Here is a 22,526-nt window from a genome sequence, read left to right on the forward strand (position 1 = left end):
GCCGTTGAACACTTTCTAAGGAAAGATGAGTCAGTACCTGACCTTCAGAAAGAGTTTATCCTAGCAGGGATAAGCTATATTCTGACACACAACTACTTCTCCCATGATGGAAAATTTTACAACCAGTTGTGTGGCACAGCGATGGGGACCAGGTTCGCACCGAGTTATGCCAACTTATATATGGGCCAATGGGAACAAACATTCTGGGACTCTTGCCCAGCCGACGCGGACCTGGTCTCCTATCACAGGTACATAGATGACATCCTCATGATATGGAGAGGCTCCAGAGAAGATCTGGAACACACCCTAAATGTCATGAATCAAAATATGAACAACCTGAAATTCACATATGAGATTAGTGACACTGAAATCACCTTCCTAGACCTCAAAATAACAGTTGAGAAGGGGGAACTCAAGACCTCAACATATTTCAAACCAGTAGATTGTAACAACTACATCCACAATGCAAGCTGTCACCATTCTAGATGGAAGGAAAATATTCCCAAGGGGCAGCTACTACGACTTAAGAAAAACTGCTCAGATCACAACCTCTGGGAAAGCCAGGCAGAAGAACTAAAAACACGTTTCATAGATAGAGGATACGATGAAGAGAAACTTAATAAGGATATCGAAGAAGTGAGAAACAGAGATCGCAAGGAGCTCCTTAGATACAGAGATAAGAGGAAGGGAATGAATATCAACAATAACTCCATAGATGTCGCCTTTATCACCCAGTACAGTGAAAACAGGCGAACTATAGAAAGAATACTGGAGAAACACTGGCACCTACTGAAAAACGACGATATCATAGGAGAAACACTGTCCAGCAGACCCAGATTTATATACAGGAAATCAGACAACCTTAAGAACATAATATCTCCTAGCATTCCCCGCCAACAAACAGCCCAAACAAAGGATGTTCTAGGGAGAAACATAAAAGGTTTTTTCCCTTGCCCCAGCTGTAAGGCGTGTAAAAGGGGATTGAAGACCAAGAACTTCCTTTCTCACAACTCTAACAATAAATATGAGATCAAGAATTTGATAAGATGCAGCACTAAAGGTGTGATTTACATAATACAATGTAGCTGTGGCCTACAATATGTCGGGCAGACCTCGAGATGCCTGAAAGACAGGATAAGAGAGCATATATTACAGATCGAACATGGAAACACCGACACTATCCTATACAACCACTTTTTCATCCACCACAGAGGGAACATCAAAGATCTAAAATACTACGGAATACAACTAATAAAACCGAATTGGAGGGGAGGAAACTATGAAAGAAAACTTTTGATTGCGGAATCAAGATGGATATTTGACTTAGATTGTCTCCACCCAAAGGGTCTGAACAATAAAGAAGACCTATGACATCTACTAAGCCTAAAATAGTAAGAAATAGATAGCCCCCCAATGAAAATCCCTCCTTAACTAAATCAGCACAAACAGACTATGTGATACCATGCCGTTTAGCACAAAGGGAAATAGGCCACATTAGTGTACAACTCGACACACCCACACTGACTGCAAAGCTCCAATAATATCAGAAAGCTTCACACAGTAACAGTATGATAGTTCTCCACATACAGAACTACAATCTTTACTGCACAATTTCAGTATTATTGAAAAAACCCATACAGGAATTGAATGGTAGATCTCTACTCACAGAACCACAATTCACATACTTAAATTATGCTGTTTAATAAACACATAACCTAATCTTCCAATCCTCAATCAGCACTAAAGTGACCCAGTGACTTCTTGCTCCACTCTATATTATATAGGGTGGGCTCAAGTTTAAACCATTTTGTAAGATTCAACACATTATATGATATCATTGTGAGATGCTAACACGTTACTCTAATATGTGATCTGATATGGTAAAAGAATTTTCCAATTATTTTATTTTCTTATTATATTTATTTTTTCTGTTCGTAATAACATGGCATTCTAACTACGTGACTTTTAGACATATAGGTGCAGGCAGAAATCCTATAAGCGTATAAGGATTATATGCACCATAGAAACACAGAACATCTTCCAATAACCAAGGTTAGATTTTGTCATACAATGACAACATAACCTCTAATCGACTTTCTAACCAATCAAAGCTTTAAAATGGAATATTAAACTTAATGTTACCCAGGAGAATTTATAAGTAAAGGCACAATGAACAAAATGGGAATAAACAACCCAACTTCCGCTTTTAAGGAAGATGACTAACTAAAAAAAAGGTCTCACGCCCGAACCGGAAGTACGTAATTACCCGACTTCCGGTGGAGCGACTAAACCGGAAGTAAGCAACATCGCGACTTCCGGCGAGCGGCCGAACCAGAAGTGTACAACTATCTCACTTCCGGTGCTGTGTCACACCATAACTGACACAAGAAAAATCGTTAAGAAACAAAATTGCATTATAAATAGCCACACCTAACAAATTTAGGAGCACGAGATTGGCACCTACAGCCACATTGCTAAAAAACTGGGCAAATTAAAACAAATGAAAATAAAGAAATTTGTAAAACAATTCAGGGGTAACACTACCGGGTCAAAATCCCGGAAGAACAAGAATTTTGGCGCCAAATTTTGGCGCAAAAATTTTGGCGCAATTTGCAAAAAATGATTGGATAGAAAGAAGGTATAAAGGCTGGTGCTCACCCATACCATATGTTAGTCTTGAGAAAGGCCTCAACTGCAGGCCGAAACGCGTTGACAACTATATGGTGAGCATTACTCCTTTTATTATTGCCTATTTTTAACAATATCACACTATGTTGTTATCTTTTGTTTACAGGTTTTGAGGAATCCCCAAGTTCTTCCCCTTTTTTCTTTTATATTTTTATATTTTTATTTCATTTTGTGCATTTTCCAATTTTCTAATACCATTGTGCACTACAATAAGAACTACAGATTTTTGTTTTCTCAGTGATCACGTTTATAATTTTGTGTATACACTAGTCACTTATATTGGATATTTTGGAGATTTTGTATTGGACATTCTTATATACATATTTTTTACATTTTTGGATATTCTTATTATTTTTGAGATATCAAATTAAGGATTACAACTTTTTTGAACATCTTTATGGACTTTACTACATTGTTTTTTTGTGTTTTTTCACGGATTAAATCACCTCACATTAATTGGACTGTTCACACCTTCATTTAAGGAACACATTTTCTGCATTGCTTTTTGGATTATTATTTGATCACAAGTTGCTTTTTGGATCATTATTTTGATCACTATTTTGTTCTTATACACAATTGAGGTATTTATTTGTACATTTGTGTGTTATTTTCATCTGTACATTTGTGTATCATTATCATATTGTCTTACCATTCGCTACTTTTCAAACTGCTATGTTCATACAGCCACCTTACAAGCAAATCTATCCTATAGGCATATTTGCTGTACAGCTGTACCTTAGCTTACCTTCCCCACGACAGACGTAGGGACTTTGTCAGAGAGACCCAGACTATCTCTAACATACAGAACTTTCACTGTATTATTGTTCTTAATACGTATCATTGTTCTTAAATACATTTTTTATATAATATTTTTAATATATCGTATTATCATATAGTTTTTATGGATCCATATTCTTGTATGTAACTTGTTTTTAACCGGATATGATGTACTAAATTGCACATAACTGTATTAAAATTGTGATATTTCATTTGGAAGACGTATGCTCTGTGTCATCTAATATCATTATATATAGACAATTTTTTCGATTTCTAATTATCCTGCACCTATATATGCCTTCATAGTACACATTAACATCCACCCCCCAATCCAAAGCGCCAGACGCTTGGAATCTACGCTCTTAAACAAACTCTATAATACTATAAGAAGGACGGACTAAATCACTGTGGTCCACTATTGCAGGGAACTCATTCAGACCCTAACTTCATCAATTACGTTATATATCACATATTTCCATCAAACCCCTGGCCTTGCCTCTTTTGGCGCTCCTATCTTACTACCTACATACACCATAGCACTATTGCAGACTTTTTTTGGGGATCCGCTCTAGACAGGAGCCACAGGTCACTCTATACACAAGCGCTATAAGCACAACAAATTCGCAAAGTTTCTCAAAAGTATTAATGCTGGCATTAACATTAGAGGGGCAAAAGCTGCTCTTATTATGAAGCCCTAAAAGTGTAATACTTAATGGATCATTGCTCTCATTAGTTAGGTTACCTTTTAAATTCATGTGCCCATACTTTTAATTTAATATTTCTAAAGAAACAATGTAAATCTTGCTGAAGTTGAAAAAATTACAGTCTGATTGTTGGCAAAAAGACAGACCCTTGTCCAGTATTTTAAGTTCGTCATCTGGAAGAACATGGGAAAAAATATTTACCACTATTTCTTCTAATGGGTTGACTGGGTGGTCTGAAGTACAAACTGTAACCCCTTTCTGGATCTGGTTTATTCTTTGGAGCCGCTTGCGGTGCCTGTGTCTGCTTCGCTTCCACCTCCGTATGATTCCCTGTGCAAAAAATCTGATGGCTCAGAGCTGCTGCTTGCTGTTTGCTCCTGCTGGGTCGCCTGTTTCTGACGTCTCCTCTGTTTGGGGGCGGAGCGCCGGTTGCAGCCATTTGGGTCATAGATCTATCTATAGAACCTACCGGACTGGTAATTTCCTTAATTCAGCTATACTTGCTGCATTTTCTTTCAAGATTTTATTCAGATATGAGGGTGAAAACTGCGTCTTAAGTTCTTCTTCCAGGTTCTCTACCGTAAGTTTCAGTGTCTCTATATCTTTTTGCAGGTACTCGACTGTTAGTACCAATATGGCTGGTTATTGCTACTGAGAGCTTGCAGTAGCAGTTAGTGATTATAAAATTAACCAGAGAGCAGATCTCTGGTTAATTTTATAAATGTGCCCCAAATGCCTCCAAAAAATAGTGGTGTGTATTTTATAAAAAAAAATTAAATTGTATCATTTTATTTTTTAATAAAATAACTGCACCAGGCAATTTTGGGGGGCTAAAGTTGACAGGTGTGGGTTTAAAAAAAAAAACGGCACTGAAAAGTGCCTTTACATTGTGGTCTATGGGAACTGTGTGTTCCCAGTAAATATATATGTATATACTTATACACATATATATTTATGTGCTAATATGTGTATATAAACACATAAATGTATATGTATATATTCATATACATACTGTATATATTTACAATTTGCTGCCATCACTGTGCGACTTACCTACTTCGCTGCACTAGTTCACATGCCGTGTCTCACGGCATCAGAATGAGTCTCCCATTGGAGCCTTTAGAAGCGAACTCTCGTGAGCGTAATGCTTCCCAGAAATGTGAACGCGAGTTCACGTTCATATTGCTATCAACTTGTAATAACAGTGCACATGAGCATGTGCTGGAATTACTCAGTGGAGCACAAATATCGATTTCACAAAAGCGATATTTAGCGCTCCACTTATAATCTGGCCCTATATATTTATAATAAATACATATGAATGATGACATACACACCAATATAATTATTGCTTTTGTTTTTTGTTGTTTTGTAAATAATACTTGTTTTTATAGTTCTCTCACAACATGTGGTATTCATAAACTTACTGTTTCTAGGAATCTCCAAATGATTCACTTTTAAACTGAGTGTAGAAACTGAAAAAAAAGAAAAAAAGAAATATTAGAAAATGATCCTGATTACTGCTAAGCTCTCTTAAACTGTGAATTGCATAAAATAATTACTCTTACCCTATAACCCATTTTGTAAAGTCCTTATCAAAACAAACCAGATACAATCTCAAAGCAGAATGTCCAGAACTTCCCACAAAGTTTTCAATACCCCAGATATTGACAATAATATACTGAAATTTATTGGAAACAAAAAAAATCACGTTAGAAAAATTCCTGACAGGTTTCTTAAATCATTTCAGGAATAGGGATGGGCGAATGTTAGGCAACATTCGAAAAATGAAACAAATTTTAACACATTCGTTCATTTATTTTGAATTTCATATGTTTGTACAACATTCTAACATTCATTTCATGTATTTGAATTATGCAATATTTGAATTTGAAAATTCTAATTTATATATTTGTAATAGTATTTCTAATGCTTTATTTAAATATAATATTCTAAATAGAAACATTTGAATTGATATATTTGTATCTATTATGTATCAATTTACTAAATTGCCTACCACATCAACTATTGAACTTCTGAATAGTATTTGTTAAATCGAATGTTACATTTGAAATTTCGAATGTGGACTTTCAATCTAATAATGAACATTCAAATTCGAAAGTGACATTCGAAAAGTGTAAATAGCATTTGATTATATAATTTTTGAGAATATTCGTTCGTATCAACATTCGATTATGTAAATCAAATTTCTACAATAACATTTGTTCTAACATTTGTTCTAACATTTAAATTTGAATATAAACACATTCGCCCATCCCTATTCAGGACATGTACTTTGGGTACAATTACTAAAGTTTTTGATTTGTTTGAGGAAGCAATAATTAATAAAACTGCTATAAATCCATGTTATCTGTAAGTGAATACAAAGATCAGTTTATTTGTTAGAAGATGCCGATACAGCTTTGTCTACAGAAGCCAAAGAAAAACTTCTATGTTGTTTATCCAACAAAGAGGCTGGGAATGTCAGAGCTATTTTGGAAAATCCCCAGAGATAATCAGATAAATGGAGAGACACATGGTCTATTTCAGAACACAAATTACATATCATTTGCCTAGAACTCCTTACAGGTTCCTTATCGTGATGAGTTTCATCAAATCCAATCAACCCATGTCCTTTAGAGATGCACATTTGTCACGAAAATTCCAATGAATGCACAACATAAATTAAATGTACATAATACCCAAATGTTTAAACACTTAAAAGTGATGCAGCATAGCTGTAAAAAGCTGACTAGAAAATATCACCTGAACATCTCTATGTAAAAAAGAAAGATATTTTACCTCAAAACATCCAAATTATTCACACCCCATTGTAAAGACTTTAAGCAGCAAATCAGTATGCCTGTCACGGGACCTGCAAGGTTATTTCCCTATTTAGTTTAAGGAAGTTTACTATGAAATTTCATGACATCACAGTTCATGACCTCAGCACTGCTGATGCTGATTGGCTGCTGTTCATTTCTTCCTTCTTTTTTTTTAACCTGAAGCTGGACAGCAGCTGAAGTCTATCTGTTTATACCGCACTTTCTCTGGTGAGCTGAGGAAATTGTAAGGTAAAATATCTTCCTTTTTTACAAAGAAATGTTCAGGTGATATTTTCATGTCAGCTTTTTACAGTTATGCTGCATCACTTTAGGGTAGATTAATTAATAGGGTTAGGTTTTTAAATATATAATATAGTTAATTTAAATATAGTTAATTTAATTTGTAGTTTAATGTAATTTTAGTTTAACAGTTAGGGTAGATTAATTATTAGTTTAATATAGTTTAATGTAATTTTAGTATAATAGTTAGGGTAGATTACTTATTAGTTTAATATAGTTTAATGTAATTTAGTATAATAGTTAGGGTAGGTTAATTATTAGTTTAATATAGTTTAATGTAATTTTAGTATAATAGTTAGGGTAGATTAATTAATAGTTTAATATAGTTTAATTTAATTCTAAAGGTAAGTTTAAATTTATTATAAGATAGGGATGAGTTAATATTTAATGTACAGTTAGCGGGTTGTTAGGTTTAGGGGTTAATAGGTTAATTTAGTTTATGGCGATGTGAGGGGCTGGCGGTTTAGGGGTTCATAACTTTATTTAGTTGCGGTGGGCTCCGTGAGCGGCGGGATAGGGGTTAATACATTTATTAAAGTTGCGGTGGGCTCCGGGAGCGGCGGTTTAGGGGTTAATAACTTTATTTAGTTGTGGCGGGGTCCGGGAGTGGCGATAGGGGTTATACAGTTTAGTATAGTGACTGTGTTTAGTGACAGTATATAAATAAAGCTGTGAAAAAGCCAAATTGCAGCGAGATCGATGACTGTTTAGTTAACAACAGTCCGCTGCTCATCGCCTCGTACTTGGTGCGCGGCTTTTTGACAGCTTTTTATATAAATATGGAGAACGTATTCTGGTCCACGGCAGTGATGTTAGGCGATGTCAGGCAAGCGTATTGGTGCCGGCAAATGCAGCGCAGTTGACGGCTTGATAAATAGGCCTCAAAGCAACAATTAAGATGCTCTGCGACAGGTGTGGCCCATTTACCCCAGGGCCTTAGTCCAAACTATTGTGTTAGATTTTACGTCAGTGACACCAACAGAAAAGTAAACTATTTGCAAACAATAGAATGATAAAAATGTGATAGCAAATGTTTAATACAGATCCTTTGATAAGGATTTACAGATTTAAAATTCTAAAATTGCTGCCATTCTCTTTGTGGGTTTCCACCGAGAGGAGCAGTGATGCTGTCATTTTTAGAGATCTAAATATATTTTCCCTTTATTATCAAAAATGTTTGGTTTCAAAGATTTAAATGAATTTATGTCTTTTCAATTTATATAACAGCTGTAATGTCCATTTCCCCTATATGGACATTACAGCTGTTATATAAGTTGTGTTCAATTACATATTTCAATTTTTTTTTTTTTAGGTCCCTTTTAAAATATATTTACAATCCCTTTAATAAATTGAGGCCACACAAAACAATGATTTTGTTTAACGTCAATTGAGTGTGTGGGTGACTGTGCAAAAATATTTTATTTTCACTCTACATTTATGTACAGGATAGGCATTAATGGAAAACAGAATTATTACTCTCCATCTGCTTAGTGCTTGCGCTCTAATCAGACATGAAATTTATAGCACGCCCAAGAGAAACCTATTAGAAAAAAGGAATTTGTGCTTGTGTGCTAACCTGACATGAAATTTATAGCGTGCCAAATAGAAATCTATTAGAAGAGAAAATTACGGCACCCGCTCTAACCCGAAATGAATTTAGTGTGTGCTATTGTGCAAGCGATGTCTGTTAACCATGGACTTGTAATATGAGTGCAAAAATGGATTAGTTATGGATTGTGCTCTAGCAATGTTAATGCACCACAGTGCAGTCCATGGGGTTGATTTATCATTTGTTGAGCGGACATGATTACCTATAGCTGACCAGTGAAATGCTTGTGCAATGCGGCCCCCCTGTTCATTGGCAGCCAATCCGCCACTAGCAGGGGCTGTCAATAATCCCGATCCAATCTAAAAGGTGGCGGAATGGTTAAGGAGCAGTGGTCTTACGACTGCATCTGAAGCAGCATCCGCTGCTTATTAAATGGAGCCCCATATGTTTATATGTGGAAGTGCAGTGGTAACTCTTGTTCCTTAGATTATATTTACATGGTTTTCATCCCAAATGCAGCCCGCTTTTTCTGACATGGGGCTAAGTTACGATTATAGAGCAAATTAGCGCTACCGCTCATACGATAACTTTGCTAGACAGTGTCTTTTTTGTGTATTGTGTTGCGCTCGTATTACAAGTTGAGAAGTGAAAAGTTTGTGTACGAGCGCTAGCACAACACGCACAAAAAGCCAAACTTCTAAATTTTGCAAATGCATTAAAGGAACAGTATACTATAAAATAGTTTTTAAATTAATGTGTCTCCAATTACTTTTTTTTACCAGCTGCAGAGTATAAAATGTATGAGATTTGCTTTTTAAGGCTTATTTGTGTATATGAATAAGCTGATTTTGTGTTTTGAAGCCACAACCAAATAAAATTGGTTGAGCTTGTAGGTATAATCAGATCTCATTACTTTGTGTACATATACCTGCTTCTTTATCTTATATCTGTCCATAAACCAATCACCAATACTTGGAGAGAACAATGGAAAAATAACAATGTATTACCTTATCTCGTCTATAACCCACGGGGAGTGTAATTTCTTCTACTGGCTGTGTTAACACAGCTTGGCCTTGAGGCCAAAAACTTTCAGGATGGGTGGGGATACCACAGGCTAAATAAACTAATTCAAATGCCAATATAAGGGTAATGGAAATACTTGTAAACAATTTAATACACTCCAGCAGGTAAAGTGTATGATTGGGAACAAATTAAAGGGGAGACTTTTTTTTGTAAATTGTGCCTTTAATGTATTCCCTCATAGACTTCAAAAGAAAAAAAAAAACTAACACCCTTACTCACATGCTAACCAGATCGTGTTTACTCAAGTGCACTAACCTGACATGAAATATGAATATTTTGCATTCCAATGTTATTGAGATCTCTGGTTAATTTTATAAATTTGCCCCAAATGCCCCCAAAATACTGTGTAGTGTATTTTATTAAAAAATAAAGATGGCAGCATTTTATAATAAAATAACTGCAGTAGGAAGTATTTAGGGGTGTTCCCAGTAAATATACAGTATATGTAAATTCTTATATAAATATATATTTAAGTGTTAATATGTGTATATACACATATTAACACATAAATATATATGCATATAATCATATACATATATATTTAAACATGCTACCATCGCTGCCCCACTGTACAATTGGGTATTTACTTCTGGCCTGGGAATCCCTGCTGGATCCTGGTATGTCTCCCTCTCTTCCCGATATGGAGGTGTTAGGGTGATAAGTTCTCATGTATCTTTCCACAAGCCTTCTCGGGTCCACAGCAAAGTGAGATAAAGTCACTTACGGCTAGATTATGAGTTTTGCATTAGAAGCTATGCGGTGCTAACGAGCAGTTTTCTCTCACCGCTCACTTAGATACAGCGCTGGTACTACGGGTTTTTACAAACCCGGCGTTAAAAGACAAGAATGAGCGTTGAGCAAAATTTTGCTCCTTACCGCACTCTAATACCAGCGCTGCTTAAGTCAGCGGTGAGCTGGTCGTAGGTGCTCATGCACGATTTCCCAATAGGAATCAATGGGGAGAGCCGGCTGAGAAAAAGTCTAACACTTGCAAAAAAGCACCGTAAAACTCAGTAACGCAGCCCCATTGATTCCTATTAGGAAATAAAAGTTATGTCTACACCTAACACCCTAACATGAACCCCGAGTCTAAACACCCCTAATCTTACACTTATTAACCCCTAATCTGCCGTCCCGACATCGCAGACACCTACATTATATTGATTAACCCCTAATCTGCCGCTCTGGACACCGCTGCCACCTACATTATACTTATGAACCCCTAATCTGATGCCCCCAACATCGCCGACACCTACATTATATTTATTAACCCCTAATTGGCCGCCCCCAATGTCGCCGCAACCTACCTACACTTATTAACCACTAATCTGCGGCCCCCAATGTCACCGCCATTATAATAAACATATTAACCCCTAAACCGCCGCACTCCCGCCTCGCAAACATTATTTACATATTATTAACCCCTAATCTGCCGTCCCTAACATCGCCGCCACCTACCTACATTTATTAACCCCTAATCTTCCGCCCCCAACGTCGCCGCCACTATACTAAATGTATTAACCCCTAAACCTAAGTCTGACCCTAACACCCTCTAATTTAAATATAATTAAAATAAATCTAACTAAAAATTACTATTATTACCTACATAATTCCTATTTAAAACTAAATACTTACCTATAAAATAAACCCTAAAATAGCTACAATATACCTAATAGTTTGTATTTATTTTAAATAGGTAGAATAGTTATTAAATAGTTATTAACTATTTAATAACTACCTAGCTAAAATAAATACAAAAGAACCTGTAAAATAAAACCTAACCTAAGTTACAATAACACCTAACACTACACTATAATTAAATAAATGAACTAACACCTAGATTTAGAGTTTTGTGGCCAAAGGGCGGCGTTAGCTACGCATCTTTTTTATTTAGCGCTGCTTCTAAACAACGCTGGTATTTAGAGTTCTCTGAAAGGCTGCGTTAGGCTCCAAAAAGGGAGCGTACAGGCATATTTACTGCCACTTCAACTCTCAATACCAGCGTTGCTTACGGTAGCACCTAGCTGGAAAAACGTGCTTGTGCACGATTCCCCCATAGGAAACAATGGGGCAGTTTGTGCTGAAAAAAAACCTAACACCTGCAAAAAAGCAGCGTTCAGCTCCTAACGCAGCCCCATTGTTTCCTATGGGGAAACACTTTCTAAGTCTGCACCTAACACCCTAACATGAACCCCGAATCTAAACACCCCTAACCTTACACTTATTAACCCCTAATCTGCCGCCCCCGCTATCGCTGACACCTGCATTACACAATTAACCCCTAATCTGCCGCTCCGTACACCGCTGTAACCTACATTATCCCTATGTACCCCTAATCTGCTGTCCCTAACATTGCCGACACCTACATAATATTTATTAACCCCTAATCTGCCCCCCCACGTCGCCGCTACTTTACCTACACTTATTAACCCCTAATCTGCCGACCGGACCTCGCCGCTACTCTAATAAATGTATTAAACCCTAAAGCTAAGTCTAACCCTAACCCTAACACCCCCCTAAATTAAATATAATTTTAATCTAACTAAATAAATTAAATATTATTAACTAAAGTATTCCTATTTAAATCTAAATACTTACCTGTAAAATAAACCCTAATATAGCTACAATATAACGAATAATTATATCGTAGCTATTTTAGGGTTTATTTTTATTTTACAGGCAACTTTGTATTTATTTTAACTAGGTACAATAGCTATTAAATAGTTATTAACTATTTAATAGCTACCTAGTTAAAATAATTACCAAATTACCTGTAAAATAAATCTTAACCTAAGTTACAATTAAACCTAACACTACACTATCAATAAATAAATTAAATAAATTAACTACAATTACCTACAATGACCTACAATTAAATAAACTAAACTAAATTACAAAAACAAACAAAGACTAAATTACAAAAAATAAAAAAGTTTACAAGAATTTGAAGCTAATTACACCTACTCTAAGCCCCCTAATAAAATAACAAAGCCCCCCCCCAAAACCAAAACCCCCCTTAAATAAACCTAACACTACCCCCCTGAAGATCTCCCTACCTTGAGTCGTGTTCACCCAGCCGGGCACCAATGGACCAAAAGAGGACATCAGAAGCGGCAGAAGTCTTCATCCTATCCGGGCAGAAGAGGACATCCGGACCGGCAGACATCTTCATCCAAGCGGCATCTTCTATCTTCATCCATCCGGAGCGGAGCCATCTTCTTCCAGCCGACGCGGATCCATCCTTCTTCCCCAACGCCTACTCGCTGAATGAAGGTTCCTTTAAATGACATCATCCAAGATGGCGTCCCTCGAATTCCGATTGGCTGATAGGATTCTATCAGCCAATCGGAATTAAGGTAGGAAAACGCATTCTATTGGCTGTTTTTGGCTGATTGGATCAGCCAATCCGATTGAACTTGAATCTGATTGGCTGATTGAATCAGCCAATCAGATTTTTCTTACCTTAATTCCGATTGGCTGATAGAATCCTATCAGCAAATCCGAATTCGAGGGATGCCATCTTAGATGACGTCATTTAAAGGAACCTTCATTCGGTGAGCAGGCATCGGGGAAGAAGGATGGATCCGCGTCGGCTGGAAGAAGATGGCTCCGCTCCGCTCCGGATGGATGAAGATAGAAGATGCCGCTTGGATGAAGATGTCTGCCGGTCCGGAAGTCCTCTTCTGCCCGGATAGGATGAAGGCTTCTGCCGCTCCTGATGTCCTCTTTTGGTCCATCGGTGCCCGGCTGGGTGAACACGACTCAAGATAGGGAGATCTTCAGGGGGGTAGTGTTAGGTTTATTTAAAGGGGGGTTTGGGTTAGAGTAGGGGTATGTGGGTGGTGGGTTGTAATGTTGGGGGGTGGTATTGTGTTTTTTTTTACAGGCAAAAGAGCTGATTACTTTGGGTCATGTCCCGCAAAAAGCCCTTTTAAGGGCTGGTAATAGAGCTGTTAACTTTTTTAATTTAGATTAGGGTAGGGAAAAATTTTTTGGGGGGGGGCTTTGTTATTTTATTAGGGGGCTTAGAGTAGGTGTAATTAGCTTAAAATTCTTGTAATCTTTTTTTATTTTTTGTAATTTAGTGTTTGTTTGTTTTTGTAATTTAGTTTAGTTTATTTAATTGTAGGTACTTGTAGTTTATTTATTTAATTTATTTATTGATAGTGTAGTGTTAGGTTTAATTGTAACTTAGGTTAGGATTTATTTTACAGGTAATTTGGTAATTATTTTAACTAGGTAGCTATTAAATAGTTAATAACTATTTAATAGCTATTGTACCTAGTTAAAATAAATACAAAGTTGCCTGTAAAATAAAAATAAACCCTAAAATAGCTACAATATAATTATTCGTTATATTGTAGCTATATTAGGGTTTATTTTACAGGTAAGTATTTAGATTTAAATAGGAATATTTAGTTAATATTTAATTTATTTTGTTAGATTAAAATTATATTTAATTTAGGAGGGTGTTAGGGTTAGGGTTAGACTTAGCTTTAGGGGTTAATACATTTATTTGAGTAGCGGCGAGGTCCGGTCGGCAGATTAGGGGTTAAAAAGTGTAGGTAGGTAGCGGCGACGTTGGGGGGGCAGATTAGGGGTTAAAAATATTTATTATAGTGGCGGCGATGTGGGGGGACCTCGGTTTAGGGGTACATAGGTAGTTTATGGGTGTTAGTGTACTTTAGAGCACAGTAGTTAAGAGCTTTATAAACCGCGTTAGCCCATAAAGCTCTTAACTACTGACTTTTTTCTGGGCTGGAGTCTTGTCGGTAGAGGGTCTAATGCTCACTTCAGCCAAGACTCTAAATACTGGCATTAGGAAGATCCAATTGAAAACATAGGATACGCAATTGGCATAAGGGGATCTGCGGTATGGAAAAATCGCGGCTTGAAAGTGAGCGTTAGACCCTTTCCTGGCTGACTCTAAATACCAGCGGGCAGCCAAAAGCAGCGTTAGGAGCCCTTAACGCTGCTTTTGACAGCTACCGCAGAACTCTAAATCTAGGCGTAAATTAGCAACAATTAAATAAATTAAATTAGCTAAAGTACAAAAAAACAAAAACACTAAATTACAGAAAATAATAAACAAATTACAAGATATTTAAACTAATTACACCTAATCTTATAGCCCTATCAAAATAAAAAAAGCCACTCCAAAATAAAAAAACCCTAGCCTAAACTAAACTACCAATAGCCCTTAAAAGGGCCTTTTGCGGGGCATTGCCCCAAAGTAATCAGCTCTTTTACCTGTAAAAAAAATACAAACAACCCCCCTAGCAGTAAAACCCACCAACCACACAACAACCCCCCAAATAAAATACTATTTAAAAAAACCTAAGCTCCCCATTGCCCTGAAAAGGGCATTTGGATGGGCATTGCCTTTAAAAGGGCAGTTAGCTCTTTTGCGGCCCAAACCCTAACCTAAAAATAAAACCCACCCGATACACCCTTAAAAAAACTAACACTAACCCCCTGAAGATTGACTTACAGTTCTGAAGACCGGACATCCATCCTCAAGGAAGCGGCAGAAGTCTTCATCCAACCGGGCCAAAGTCCTCAACGAAGCCGGGAGAAGTCTTCATCCAAGCCGGGCGAAGTGGTCTTCCAGGTGGGCAGAAGTTTTCATCCAGATGGCATTCCAATCAGCCAATAGAATGTGAGCTCAATCCTATTGGCTGATTGTATCAGCCAATAGTATTGAAGTTCAATCATATTGGCTGATTGCATCAGCCAATAGGATTTTTTCTACCTTAATTCCGATTGGCTGATAGAATTCTATCAGCCAATCAGAATCTAAGGGATGCCATCTTGGATGACATCACTTAAAGGAACCTTCATTTGTCAGGTAGTCATCGGATGAAGAGGATGCTCCACGTCGGATGTCTTGAAGATGGAACCGTTCCGCGCTGGATGGATGAGATAGAAGATCTGGATGAAGATTTCTGCCCGTCTGGAGGACCACTTCGTCCGGCTTGGATGAAGACTTCTCCAGGCTTCGTTGAGGACTTCGGCCCGGTTGGATGAAGACATGTTTATTTGTTTATTATTTTCTGTAATTTAATGGGGGGGTTTTGTACTTTAGCTAATTTAATTTATTTAATTGTTGTTAATTTAGTTAATTTATTTAATTATAGTGTAGTGTTAGGTGTTATTGTAACTTAGGTTAGGTTTTATTTTACATGTACTTTTGTATTTATTTTAGCTAGGTAGTTATTAAATAGTTAATAACTATTTAGTAACTATTCTACCTAGTTAAAATAAATACAAACTTGCCTGTAAAATAAAAATAAATCCTAAGATAGCTGCAATGTAACTATTAGCTATATTGCAGCTAGCTTAGGGTTTTATTGTATAGGTAAGTATTTAGTTTTAAATCGGAATAATTTATTTAATGGTAGGAATTTTTAGTTAGATTTGTTTTAATTATATTTAAGTTAGGGGTGTTAGGTTTAGGGTTAGACTTAGATTTAGGGGTTAATAACTTTAGTATAGTGGCGGCTACGTTGGGGGTTAATAAATGTAGGTAGGTGGCGGCGATGTTAGGGACGGCAGGTTAGGGGTTAATAATATTCAACTAATTCAACACACAAGGATAACAAGGGCACTATATAGGCAAGCTCCTCACTGGTTTCAATTATTTAAGATACTGTATTGAAATTTAGTATCTATATTCTATATTCCTTTGAGGAGTGGTGCTAGCATCTAGTACTGAACTTGCAGACAAATTGGGAATAGTTCCCAGGAAAGAAATGCTATGTAGCACTCTCTGCCCAGACTGGGGTAGAGCCACTGATGCCTTTAAAATTTAACTTTTATTTCTCACTTTAAAAAATGGGTGAACACAAACAAACAGATTAAAATCTCTCTATCTCTGAATAGCAAGTGTCAATTATTTCTGGTTTTTGTCGAATTGCTCAAGTGACCGGCTTATTTAATACTTTTGTATGTGGTATTAGTTAGACTAGTCGGTACTTTATTTTATTAATAAAACCAGATTGATCACAAACTTGTAATGGGTATTGGTTGTATTTGGTAGTCTCTTATGTTCTTCGAGACTTAAATTAGTGTAAAGTGGGTTGTGATTAAATCTGAGTGACAGCAGGGATTGTCAGATTTTATTTATGTTAATACATAGAACTTGGTAATAGTTGGGTATCTTGAGATCTGTTGTACTTGGTTATGTAAAGGTACGTGTGCTCGTGTTTGGTTATCTCTTATATTCGAGGTTATTACATAAATTCTTCCCACATATGAATGGAAACCTATGATTTTTCTTCACTCCTTATAAATAAAGTGATCTCATATTTGTGTTGCGTGTGTTTTTACTGTATAGTTCTAAATACTTGATTCAATAAAGACACCAATTTGCTTGAATTTTGACGAGTAATTCTGCTCTAGAACCCACTATTCAAATTCTTTCTTTTTGTCTTGTTTATTTTTTGCGCAAACCCTTTTACATATGGATGGCGGGGTGATTATGTGTATATATATATATATCTATATATATATCTGTCTCTTTCTTTACTGGGTGCTCAGAGACTGTTTTGTTTATAGTTCCAACATCCACCTTTAGATTTTATTCAACTTATTAGTACTTGGCTTCTATGTATTGGGTGTATTCCCCAGCTAACCATATAAAATGTAATTCTGCAGTGTTATTTTAAGCGTACAATGTTGCAACACTTTGATTTCGGTTTCTTGCTAGGAATTAAAACACTGGTTGTCTTTATAGTGAAAGCTTGTTTTTAATTTTACTCTTATAACACACGTAATGTATAATTCTGAAGTGTTTTTATAAGTTTACGATATTACAGCACTCTCATTTGGTTCCTTTGCTGTGGGCTCTGATATCTGTGATTATAAATATGTTCTGCCTCTGAGTTTCGGTTTTACTCAATATTCATAGCCATAGCTGATAGATGTACTTCTATGTGAGTTATTGATTATATTCAGCCTCTGAGTTTAGTTTCACTTGATACCCATTAACTTTAACTAATAATTGTACTTCTATGTAAGTCATAACCAACACCCGGTATTGTGTCGTTATGTTAACTTGTGATAATTCTAACAACGGTTCCCTGACTGCCGCTCTACGCTGTTGTTTACTACAGCTGAGTGTGGCAGTGTATTGTATCTTTATGGTTTACTTGTAATGATATTTGCCATAGTTCCCTGGCTACCGCTCCCCGCTGTTATTCACTACAGCTTAGTAATGCAGTGTGTCACTAATGCTAAGTCAGGTTCGGTTATCAGTCTATTCACAGCCGATGCCTTTGCTGGGTTAAGTTCCCTTGTAACACTAGTGCGGTTACTCTCGGGTTATTTGTTTAAATAAAGTTACCCATAAGTTCTGTTTCGGTGCTTATCAAGTTTAACCCTTACACACTGGCATGCATTCACACACTGTCTATTACGCTTCCCATTACTTGTTCGTTTTTACACTATTGGAGATAGATTACATTAAAATACATATATATCGCACTTTAGTGGGACCCCATTGTCCCACACAACCCCCCTATATATATATAGATAGAAGATCTGGATGAAGATTTCTGCCCGTCTGGAGGACCACTTCGTCCGGCTTGGATGAAGACTTCTCCAGGCTTCGTTGAGGACTTCGGCCCGGTTGGATGAAGACATGTTTATTTGTTTATTATTTTCTGTAATTTAATGGGGGGGTTTTGTACTTTAGCTAATTTAATTTATTTAATTGTTGTTAATTTAGTTAATTTATTTAATTATAGTGTAGTGTTAGGTGTTATTGTAACTTAGGTTAGGTTTTATTTTACATGTACTTTTGTATTTATTTTAGCTAGGTAGTTATTAAATAGTTAATAACTATTTAGTAACTATTCTACCTAGTTAAAATAAATACAAACTTGCCTGTAAAATAAAAATAAATCCTAAGATAGCTGCAATGTAACTATTAGCTATATTGCAGCTAGCTTAGGGTTTTATTGTATAGGTAAGTATTTAGTTTTAAATCGGAATAATTTATTTAATGGTAGGAATTTTTAGTTAGATTTGTTTTAATTATATTTAAGTTAGGGGTGTTAGGTTTAGGGTTAGACTTAGATTTAGGGGTTAATAACTTTAGTATAGTGGCGGCTACGTTGGGGGTTAATAAATGTAGGTAGGTGGCGGCGATGTTAGGGACGGCAGGTTAGGGGTTAATAATATTCAACTAATGTTTGCGAGGCGGGAGTGTGGCGGTTTAGGGGTTAATATGTTTATTATAGTGGCGGCGACTTTGGGGGCGGCAGATTAGACCCCGCCGCAACTGTGATAAATGTATTAACCCCTAAACCACCGCTCCTAGACCCTTCCGCAACTGTGATAAATGTATTAACCCCTAAACCGCCGCTCCCGGACACCGCTGCCACCTACATTATACCTAATAACCCCTATCCTGCCCCCCCTACACTGTCGCCACCTATAATAAATTTATTAACCCCTATCCTGCCCCCCACTACACCATCGTCACCTATAATAAATGTATTAACCCCTATCCTGCCCCCCCTACACCGTCGTCACCTATAATAAATTTATTAACCCCTATCCTGCCCCCCCTACACCGTCGTCACCTATAATAAATTTATTAACCCCTATCCTGCCCCCTCTACACCATCGCCACCTATAATAAATTTATTAACCCCTATACTGCCCCCCACTACACCGCCGCCACTGTAATAAAATTATTAACCCCTAAACCTAAATCTAACCCTAACCCTTACGCCCCCCTAACTTAAATATTAATTAAATAAATCTAAATAATATTTCTCTTATTAACTAAGGCCTAGATTTAGAGTTCAGCCAATCAGATTGAGCTCGCATTCTATTGGCTGTTCCGATCAGCCAATAGAATGCGAGCTCAATCTGATTGGCTGATTGGATCAGCCAATCGGATTGAACTATATTCTGATTGGCTGATTCCATCAGCCAATCAGAAAATTCCTACCTTAATTCCGATTGGCTGATAGAATCCTATCAGCCAATCGGAATTCGAGGGACGCCATCTTGGATGACGTCCCTTAAAGGAACCGTCATTCGTCGTCTAGTCGTCGGAAGAAGAGGATGGATCCGCGCTGGAGGTCTTCAAGATGGAGCCGGTCGTCATCGGATGGAAGAAGATAGAAGATGCCGCTTGGAGAAGATGTTTGCCGGTCCGGATGTCCTCTTCTTGCCGGATAGGAGGAAGACTTTGGACCCTCTTCTGGACTTCTTCAGTGGATGTCTAGCCCCCGCTTGGGTTGGATGAAGATCTTGGAGCCAGGACGGATCGGTGAACCTGGCATGGTGAAGACAAGGTAGGAAGATCATCAGGGGGGTAGTGTTAGGTTTATTTAAGGGGGGTTTGGGTTAGATTAGGGGTATGTGGGTGGTGGGTTGTAATGTTGGGGGGGGGGTATTGTATGTTTTTTTTTACAGGCAAAAGAGCTGAAATTCTTGGGGCATGCCCCGCAAAGGGCCCTGTTCAGGGCTGGTAAGGTAAAAGAGCTTGTAATATTTGTATTTTAGACTAGGGTAGGGAATTTTTTATTTTGGGGGGCTTTGTTATTTTATTAGGGGGCTTAGAGTAGGTGTAATTAGTTTAAAATTGTTGTAATATTTTTCTTATGTTTGTAAATATTTTATTATTTTCTGTAACTTAGTTCTTTTTTATTTTTTGTACTTTAGATAGTTTATTTAATTTTATTTATTTGTAGCAATTGTGTTTAATTAATTTATTGATAGTGTAGTGTTAGGTTAATTGTAGGTAATTGTAGGTAGTTTATTTAATTATTTTATTGATAGGGTAGTGTTAGGTTTAATTATATCTTAGGTTAGGATTTATTTTACAGGTAAATTTGTTATTATTTTAACTAGGTAACTATTAAATAGTTCTTAACTATTTAATAGCTATTGTACCTGGTTAAAATAATTACAAAGTTGCCTGTAAAATAAATATTAATCCTAAAATAGCTATAATATAATTATAATTTATATTGTAGCTATATTAGGATTTATTTTACAGGTAAGTATTTAGCTTTAAATAGGAATCATTTATTTAATAAGAGTTAATTTATTTCGTTAGATAAAAATTATATTTAACTTAGGGGGGTGTTAGTGTTAGGGTTAGACTTAGCTTTAGGGGTTAATCCATTTATTAGAATAGCGGTGAGCTCCGATCGGAAGATTAGGGGTTAATAATTGAAGGTAGGTGTCGGCGATGTTAGGGAGGGCAGATTAGGGGTTAATACTATTTATGATAGGGTTAGTGAGGCGGATTAGGGGTTAATAACTTTATTATAGTAGCGCTCAGGTCCGCTCGGCAGATTAGGGGTTAATAAGTGTAGGCAGGTGTCGGCGACGTTGTGGGGGGCAGATTAGGGGTTAATAAATATAACATAGGGGTCGGCGATGTTAGGGCAGCAGATTAGGGGTACATAGGGATAACGTAGGTGGCGGCGGTTTACGGAGCGGCAGATTAGGGGTTAAAAGTGTAATGCAGGGGTCAGCGATAGCGGGGGCGGCAGATTAGGAGTTAATAAGTGTAAGGTTAGGGGTGTTTAGACTCGGGGTACATGTTAGGGTGTTAGGTGCAGACTTAGGAGGTGTTTCCCCATAGGAAACAATGGGGCTGCGTTAGGAGCTGAACGCTGCTTTTTTGCAGGTGTTAGGTTTTTTTTCAGCTCAAACAGCCCCATTGTTTCCTATGGGAGAATCGTGCACGAGCACGTTTTTGATGCCGGCCGCGTCCGTAAGCAACTCTGGTATCGAGAGTTGCATTTGCGGTAAAAATGCTCTACGCTCCTTTTTTGGAGCCTAACGCAGCATTTGTTTGAACTCTCGATACCAGAGTTAAATTTATGGTGCGGCCAGAAAAAAACCCGCGGAGCGTTAACAGCCCTTTTACCGCCGAACTCTAAATCTAGGCCTAAGTTAATCCTATTTAAAACTAAATACTTACCTTTAAAATAAACCCTAATATAGCTACAATATAAATAATAATTATATTGTAGCTATGTTAGGATTTATTTTTATTTTACAGGCAACTTTCAATTTATTTTAACTAGGTACAATAGCTATTAAATAGTTATTAACTATTTAATAGCTTACCTAGCTAAAATAAAGAGAAATTAACCTGTAAACTAAAAACTAACCTAAGTTACAATTACACCTAACACTACACTATACTTTAATAAATTATTCCTATTTAAAACTAAATACTTACCTGTAAAATAAACCCTAAGATAGCTACAATATAATTAATAATTACATTGTAGCTATCTTAGGATTTATATTTATTTTACAGGTAAATTTGTATTTATTTTAGCTAATCAGATTGAGCTCGCATTCTATTGGCTGTTCCGATCAGCCAAATAGAATGCGAGCTCAATCTGATTGGCAGATTGGATCAGCCAATCGGATTGAACTTGAATCTGATTGGCTGATTCAATCAGCCAATCAGATTTTTCCTACCTTAATTCTGATTGGCTGATAGAATCCTATCAGCCAATCGGAATTGAAGGGACGCCGTCTTGGATGACGTCCCTTAAAGGAGCCTTCATTCGTCGGTAGTCCGTCGGGAAAGAAGGATGTTCCGCGTTGGCGGGA

General features: G+C 36.9%; 1 protein-coding gene across 4 annotated transcripts in view; it reads right to left on the reverse strand.

Annotated features, from left to right (window-relative positions):
* LOC128662231 (CD209 antigen-like protein C) overlaps positions 1-22,526 on the reverse strand; it is a 295,491-nt gene that overhangs the window by 188,999 nt on the left and 83,966 nt on the right. For all 4 annotated transcript variants that reach the window (XM_053716052.1, XM_053716051.1, XM_053716050.1 and 1 more), the window contains exon 3: positions 5,597-5,644. In XM_053716052.1, coding sequence (XP_053572027.1) covers positions 5,597-5,644 — 48 coding nt within the window. The remainder of the gene's footprint in view (positions 1-5,596; positions 5,645-22,526) is intronic.

This window comes from Bombina bombina, chromosome 6, assembly GCF_027579735.1.
Source record: "Bombina bombina isolate aBomBom1 chromosome 6, aBomBom1.pri, whole genome shotgun sequence".
NCBI lineage: Eukaryota > Metazoa > Chordata > Amphibia > Anura > Bombinatoridae > Bombina > Bombina bombina.